The sequence below is a fragment of the Erythrolamprus reginae genome, chromosome 11, assembly GCF_031021105.1.
Source record: "Erythrolamprus reginae isolate rEryReg1 chromosome 11, rEryReg1.hap1, whole genome shotgun sequence".
NCBI lineage: Eukaryota > Metazoa > Chordata > Lepidosauria > Squamata > Dipsadidae > Erythrolamprus > Erythrolamprus reginae.
Genome location: NC_091960.1, coordinates 29,492,253 through 29,500,412, shown reverse-complemented (window position 1 = coordinate 29,500,412; position 8,160 = coordinate 29,492,253). Strand labels below are relative to the sequence as shown.

At 43.9% G+C, this 8,160-nt stretch overlaps 1 protein-coding gene across 1 annotated transcript in view; it reads right to left on the bottom strand.

The window, feature by feature from the left end:
- Nucleotides 1-690: 690 nt before the first annotated feature.
- The window catches only part of CGAS (cyclic GMP-AMP synthase), a 30,223-nt gene continuing 22,753 nt past the window's right edge, over nucleotides 691-8,160 (bottom strand). Inside the window, exons 9-13 of the mRNA XM_070763799.1 lie at nucleotides 7,478-7,764; nucleotides 6,242-6,467; nucleotides 3,116-3,361; nucleotides 2,700-2,799; nucleotides 691-1,102 (exon numbers count right to left, since the gene is read on the bottom strand). Coding sequence (XP_070619900.1) covers nucleotides 691-1,102; nucleotides 2,700-2,799; nucleotides 3,116-3,361; nucleotides 6,242-6,467; nucleotides 7,478-7,764 — 1,271 coding nt within the window. The remainder of the gene's footprint in view (nucleotides 1,103-2,699; nucleotides 2,800-3,115; nucleotides 3,362-6,241; nucleotides 6,468-7,477; nucleotides 7,765-8,160) is intronic.

The following is an 8,160-nucleotide window of genomic DNA, read 5'->3' as shown; positions in this document are numbered from 1 at the left end:
CCCACCCTTGTAAAAAACCAATCAGCTTAAAATTCAAGATTCAAAAGAAATACAGACTTCTAGATTAGTACAGCCTGATATAATAAATAATAAAGAATAATAAACGGATGCATTGTTTTGGAATAGGGAGGTTCAAAGTATGTTTTGTCTTTGCCTATTTTTATGAATTAAACTGTAACGGGAAATCCTACCATGGTCCTTTTCCACCTTTGAGTTCAACTCTCAAAAGCCACTTGCAGAATGGGCAGCCGCCGTGAATGATGGGAACTGCAATTTAAAATATCCAGAGAGTTTGCCTGCGGTCATCACTGGAGATATAACATTTGGCCTTTTATGGGATGAGTGTTAATCTCCCCGCAGGCAACGTGACTGGAAATGAATGGGAAAAGATTGGTGGAGGTCAATAAAGAATGCTTCTTAGGACCTACTGCCCATTGCAAAACCTGTGAAACACCTGGATTGGTTTAAATGACTTGGTCACTAACAAAGAAGGTGCCCAGTTTTTCCAATGGAGCTACAGGTCTCTTTAGATCAGGAGTCCTCAAACATGGCAACTTTAAGACTTGTGGACTTCAACTCCCAGAATTCTCCAGCCAGCATAGCTGGCTGGAGAATTCTGGGAGTTGAAGTCCACAAGTCTTAAAGTTGCCATGTTTGAGGACCCCTGCTTTAGATTATTAAACTGCCACACTAAGGAGAACAACTGAAAGCAGCCTGGAGTGGCCGGGTCATGTCAGGACGCCCAGCCAGAGCAGGATAGCTTTTCTTGTGGGATGTCTTGGTAGTGGTTTCTTTCTCTCTAAGATGAGAGCACAAGAACTTCAGTTTAGTGGGCGGGAAGAGCTTTGCTGTAAACAGATTGCATGTAGGGAGAAAGAAATGGCTCAGGTGACCAGAGGCCACCTCCTGGGTGAAATTGCCCAGGGCTCTCTTGAAACAGTGAGCGACGTCCGAAGGTTTCCACTCGGTGTCCGCCTTCCACTTCCAAAGCGTGTGCAGAAAGGACGTCTGGATGTGATAAGGACTCAGAGGAGACAACATCAGTGGGTGTTTCTTCTTAAGATAATCCGCCAGGTCTTGTAGCATCTGCAGACAATCGTTCCTGGATCATTAAGGAAAAGAAAAAAGAAAACCGTCACAATTTGAGCCTAATTGTAGTATTCCTTGTGTAGGTCTCAGGTCACATGGTTGGGCAAGCCCAAATATGCCCATGTTATACCAACACTCCGCAGTCTGCATTGGTTGCCGATCAATTTCCGGTCACAATTCAAAGGGTTGGTTATGACCTATAAAGCCCTTCATGGCACCGGACCAGATTATCTCCGGGACCGCCTTCTGCTGCACGAATCCCAGCGACCAGTTAGGTCCCACAGAGTGGGTCTTCTCCGGGTCCCGTCAACTAAACACTGTCGTTTGGCGGGATCCAGGGAAGAGCCTTCTCTGTGGCGGCCCCGGCCCTCTGGAACCAACTCCCCCCAGAGATTAGAATTGCCCCCACCCTCCTTGCCTTTCGTAAGCTACTTAAAACCCACCTCTGCCGTCAGGCATGGGGGAATTGAGATCCTCTTTCCCCCTAGGCCTTTACAACTCTATCCATGGTATGTATGTATGCATGTTTGGTTTTTTATATTAATGGATTTTAATCGTTTTTAGTATCAGATTACTATTGTACACTGTTTTATTGTTGCTGTTAGGCATACAAATCCAGTAAGTAAGTAAGTAAGTAAGTAAGTAAGTAAGTAAGTAAGTAAGTAAGTAAGTAAGTAAGTTACAAAGCCACACCTGGATGCTCAGTTCACATTATGCTGTTAGCATAAGTTAGCATGGGTTTTGAACCCTAGTCTTTACAATCGAAAACGTCCAAATATATTTCACCAGAAGAGCCCTTCACTCTTCCACTCGAAACAGAATACCCTACGAAAATAGACTATCTATCCTGGGTCTTGAAAGCTTAGAACTACGGCGCCTAAAACACGATCTAAGTATTGCCCACAAGATCATATGCTGCAACGTCCTTCCAGTCAACGACTACTTCAGCTTCAACCTCAACAACACAAGAGCACACAACAGATTCAAACTTAATATTAACCGCTCCAAACTTGACTGTAAAAAATATGACTTTAACAATCGAGTTGTCTAAGCGTGGAACTCATTACCGGACTCAATAGTGTCAACTCCCACCCGCCAACATTTCTCCCTTAGACTCTCCACGGTTGACCTCTCCAGGTTCCTAAGAGGCCAGTAAGGGGCGTATATAAGTGCACTGATGTGCCTATCGTCCCCTGTCCAATTGCCTTTCCTTATACCATATATCATATATATTCTCTCCTTATCTCTCTCTCTCTCTATATATATATACATATATATATATATTATATATATCATATATATTCTCTCCCTCCCATCTACTTCTCTTCTTTTTTACTTTCTATCTTTATATATATTACTTAATGTCTATTCTCTTCCATATGTATTGTATATTGGACAAAGAATAAATAAATAAATAAATAAATAAATAAATAAATAAATAAATAAAATGGCATAGCACTCCTGAATGATGCCATGTTGGGCAAGAGTCAACTTGACTATCATCCCATCAGAGTAATGCAATCAAAACAATTTTTTTTATATGACTCAAAGGTACTTAAAGCAAAATTCAGGCCAACCTAGACTACGTAAAATAATCTAGACACGCATACCTGCAGCATTTTGATCCATGGTGCCTGTAGCATGCTGGAGGATTGCTGTGGTGGTACAAAATCTCTTTTTCCATGTGAGAGAAGGAGATTCTCCATGTTGCTGAAATATGTGCATATGTTGCATATAAGGGGAGAGAGACGGACAGTGTTGAAATCTATACAATCACTCAACAACTGCGACAAGAAAAGTCAAATGGGCCACAAATTGCTTAACAACAAAACATTTTTGGGCTCAATTGTGGTGGTACGTCAATGACTACCTCCATTTCATTTTCAACTCTCTCTCACTTTATTTCCCCACCCCACCGCCTGGGGCAAGCTAGCAACATTTCTCTGGCATATTTACAAAAACTATTTTATTGGATGAAAACAAAACTCTTTGCTGAGCACCAACTCGGGTCCCAGGGATTTGTTACCTTTACTATATCTCCCTGGAGTCAGTTCGGCAATGAAATAAAACTTCTCCGTCAGATCCGTCACAAGGTTGTCCTCCATCAGTTCTCTGGCCTGTTTTGTACCTGGCCACTGGCCGGTGAACTCCAGAAGAAGGACGAGGTTCGCGATCATGTACATGGTGCCACCGTCATCCAGGACAACCAGGTTAAACACGGGAGAATTATGCTTCTTTTTCCCCAGCCTCACCTGCCAACCTGGGAAAGGCACTGAGACAGCAGGCAGATAGTTGAGGAAACGGACTGTTTCCAAATTTCTGGTGGGCCCAGTAGGCTCATGTTTCGCCAGGCTCCAAACGCTTCCCCCATCCCCCCGGAGGTTCTCTGGAAGCCAAAAACGGCCTCCTAGAGCCTCTGTGCAAACCAAAAATCAGCTGGCCGTCACACACATGCAGGTCGGAGCTGAACTAGGACAACAGCTCACGTGCCAGCAGATATGGTTCCACGTGTCACCTGTGGCATCACTGCCCTAAGAGATTGCAAGTGGAGCAAAATAGATGAGTCTCCACCCTGTTGTGATTCAGTCTGAGGCTCCTCAGGGAACGGCTGGAACTCTGCCGGCTCCATGCTCAGAGGGGGAGGACGAGGAACAGGAGGAGGAGGAGGACCAGGCAGACGGGAAAGAGGAATGTCAGGACGAGGAGGAGGGAGAACAGCCTGAGACCCCCGGCGGGGAGCTCTCCCCAGCGAGTAGCCTGGAGTCATTAGATGAGAACGCACAAGCCATCATAGATATGAGGCAGAGAAGGGCAGCACAAAGAAGGGGACAATTAGCCAGGTATTTCCATCCCTAATAGGCAACAGCTGGGTTTGGGTGTGGTTCTCCTCAGAAAGGTTGAAAAGGCAGGCCCGCCCTTCCTGTATTGTGGAGAGTTATCTTTTGGGAGTCCTGTGACCTTGCTTCGATCCTTGGCGTCTCTGATTCTGGCTTGTGGCCTCGAAGGCTGAAAACTTGGGGGAGGCGTGGGTTTTATTATCTACAGTGGTGTGTGTGCCAGCAAGAAGCCTGTTGTATTGTCTGGCCGTCGTGACTCTTCTGTGAAGCTTCATAGCATTCCAGTTTGTAAGAACAGTTTTTGTTATCTGTGTTTGTTTTCAAAGATATAAAATGACTTTGCTTTTTACCAGCGTGTCTGGATACTCTTTTTAGTTGGTGTTGACGTCTGGGGGAACCCAGACAGAACACACCCCAGGTAAAGTGTGTGTGGATGTGATGTAAACAGTGATGGGCTTCCAACGTTTTTCCTGCCACACTGTGGGGGTGGCTTATTTTGTGGGTGTGGCTCGATGATCATGTGACCGGGTAGTAGTGGCTTGCCAGCCATGTGACCAGGTGGGAGTGGCTTGACAATCATGTGACTGGGAGTGGCTTAAAAGTCATGTGACTGGGTGGGAATGGCTTACCGACCAAGATAAGTTTTCAAATAGGCGCTTGGACTCTTTTTCATTGATTACGTCACATTATTTGAATAGCCACAAAAAGGACACATGATAGACAGCATTATTTGTTGAGAAGCACAGTAAAATTTTAAGGTTTTGTACTGAACCCACAACAATCTTCAGTATCATAACAGATTAGCCAAATTGCTCAATTTTCTTTCATTGCTATAAAAGTTCAGTTCTAGATAATAATAATTATTATTTTTTATTATTATTTCTTAGATTTGTATGCCGCCCCTCTCCGTAGACTCGGGGCGGCTTACAGCAATGATAAAAACAATATATAATGACAAATCCAATAGTTAAACTCTAAAATAACAATAATACATTTAAAAAGTCTAAAAAACAAGAAACACCTATATATAAAAAGCATATATACAGTCATATCATACACAGAAAACTACATAGGCAGGGGGAGATGTTTCAGCTCCCCCACGCTTGACGACAGAGGTGGGTTTTAAGGAGTTTACGAAAGGCAAGGAGGGTGGGGCAGTTCTAATCTCTGGAGGGAGCTGATTCCAGAGGGTCAGAGCCGCCACAGAGAAGGCTCTTCCTCTGGGTCCCGCCAAACGACATTGTTTAGTTGATGGGATCCGGAGGAGACCAACTCTGTGGGACCTAACCGGTCGCTGGGATTCGTGCGGCAGAAGGCGATCTCGTAGATGATCAAAGCCTTTATGGGTAAAAGCACACTATTTAATTATTTCCTATTTTAAAAGCCATTAAGGATCATGCTAAGGCACTAGAGAAGGAAGGACAATAAAAAACTATTAAGTATTGAATAAATAGTGCATAAACCAACCAGATTGTTGTGAGCAATATCTTACAACCTGTAAGCCGCTTAGAGAGGGCTGTAAAGCACTGTGAAGCGGTATATAAAGTGTTCGGAAACTTCAGATTGTGCAGAATGCAGCTGCGAGAGCAGTCATGGGCTTACCTAGGTATGCCCATGTTTCACCAACACTCCGCAGTCTGCATTGGTGGCCGATCAACTTCCGGTCACAATTCAAAGTGTTGGTTATGACCTTTAAAGCCCTTCATGGCACTGGACCAGAATATCTCCGAGACCGCCTGCTGCCGCCCGAATCCCAGTGACCGATTAGGTCCCATAGAGTGGGCCTTCTCCAGGTCCCGTCAACTAAACAATGTCGGTTGGCGGGCCCCAGGGGAAGAGCCTTCTCTGTGGCGGCCCCGGCCCTCTGGAACCAACTCCCCCCGGAGATTAGAACTGCCCCTACTCTCCTTGCCTTTCGTAAGCTCCTTAAGACCCACCTGTGTCGTCAGGCATGGGGGAACTGAGACATCTCCCCCGGGCATATACAATTTATGAATGGTATGTTTGTATGTATGTCTGTTTAGAAAATGGGGTTTTTAAATGTTTTTAGTAGAAATTTAGATTTGTTGTAAATTGTTTTTCACTTTGTTGTGAGCCGCCCCGAGTCTGCGGAGAGGGGCGGCATACAAATCTAAATAAACATAAACATAGACATAAACAAACATATAAGTCTAAAGGCTATTGCTATTGTTTGAAATTACAATAAACCTCTGTGAAGATGCTTATGACCTTGGCAACAGAAATTTGGGGCTCGGTGGTGGTTTTAAGTGAAGGACCACCTGCATTCCCTTTGCTGTCCCACCTGGAAACCTCACCTGAAGTGTCAATGAAGGTATTGACCTGCTTCCAGAATTCCTCTGTGACGTTCCTTGGGGATATGGTTTTTTCATCTTCCAGGAGAAAAGTTGGTGGGAAGGCATGGGGCTTCTTCAGGAGGGACAAGGTGTAGAAGAGGCCTCTGTAGCCTTCTATTTCCACATATTGGGTGTAATCCGGAAGGGGGATGGTCAGAAGGACCTCAAACTCACCTGGACCTAAGAACTAAAGGCAAACCAATAATTCAGAGAAGGTCTCTTAGAAACATAGAAGACTGACGGCAGAAAAAGACCTCCTGGTCCATCTAGTCTGCCCTTATACTATTTCTTGTGTTTTATCTTACAATGGATCTATGTTTCTCCCAGGCATGTTTAAATTCAGTTACTGTGGATTTACCAACCACCTCTGCTGGAAGTTTGTTCCAAGCATCTACTACTCTTTCAGTGAAATAATCTTTCCTCACGTTGCTTTTGATCTTTCCCCCAACTAACTTCAGATTGTGTCCCCTTGTTCTTGTGTTCACTTTCCTATTAAAAACACTTCCCTCCTGGACCTTATTCAACCCTTTAACATATTTAAATGTTTCGATCATGTCCCCCTTTTCCTTCTGTCCTCCAGACTATACAGATGGAGTTCATGAAGTCTTTCCTGATACGTTTTATGCTTAAGACCTTCCACCATTCTTGTAGCCCGTCTTTGGACCCGTTCAATTTTGTCAATATCTTTTTGTAGGTGAGGTCTCCAGAACTGAACACAGTATTCCAAATGTGGTCTCACCAGCGCTCTACATAGCGGGATCACAACCTCCCTCTTCCTGCTTGTTATACCTCTAGCTATGCAGCCAAGCATCCTACTTGCTTTTCCTACTGCCCGACCACACTGCTCACCCATTTTGAGACTGTCAGAAATCACTACCCCTAAATCCTTCTCTTCTGAAGTTTTTGCTAACACAGAACTGCCAATGCAATACTCAGATTGAGGATTCCTTTTCCCCAAGTGCATTATTTTACATTTGGAAACATTAAACTTAATCTTATTGAGATTAAGTAGAATTAACATGACTCCTTCTTGGGTATTTAATCATTTAAGAAGGGCGGCATACAAATCTAAATAATAAATAAATAAATAAAAATAAATAAATTTTTTTAAAATAAAAAAAGTCAGGTTTGGCTACTGTTGTGAGGCGTTTGTAAGACGAGGTATCACTGTACTTTATTGATAGTTGCTGTCCATACCTCTTCGTACGCATAATTATCTCCTGGGATCAGTTCTCTGGTATCCTTGAAGTCAGGTCTATCTGGGCATTCATGCAGGTAAGCCAGAAAGTGGACTATGAAGTCCTCAAGGACATCCAATGCTTTGACTTTATCCGGATGCCCCAGGTGCAAAGCCTTGGCCTTTTTCACCTTCGCAATGTCTTCAGCCTTTTGCACTTGGTGGTCTCCACTTTTCACAGATGCGGCTGCCAGTCTGTCCGATTGTTTTATGGAAGTGGTGAAAGAAAGCTTCCTTCCTTCACCTGCTGGAATAAAAGTGGCGTGAACTCCAAACGTCAATCAACAAATGCTCTGTTTTACGCATCGGCAATAAATAAATAAATCAGAACACAAAATACAACCTGGGCAGACAACAGCCTCACAGACGACCCTCACTCTGTCAAGGACCTTGGAGTACTCACCTCAAATGATCTACCGTATTTTTTGGAGATAAGACGCACCTTTTCCCCCCCTAAAAGAGGCTGATAATTTGGGTGCGTCTTATACTCTGAATGTAGCTTTTTTCCCAGCCCTAACTAGCTACTAACAATCTTCCCAGCTCTTACCTTGCAGGCTCTTTCATTGTTTCTCTCTGTGAATAATGTTTTCCAAGCCCTAAGTGTTTGCAGGGTTTTTTCCATTGCTCTAACTTGCTCCGAATA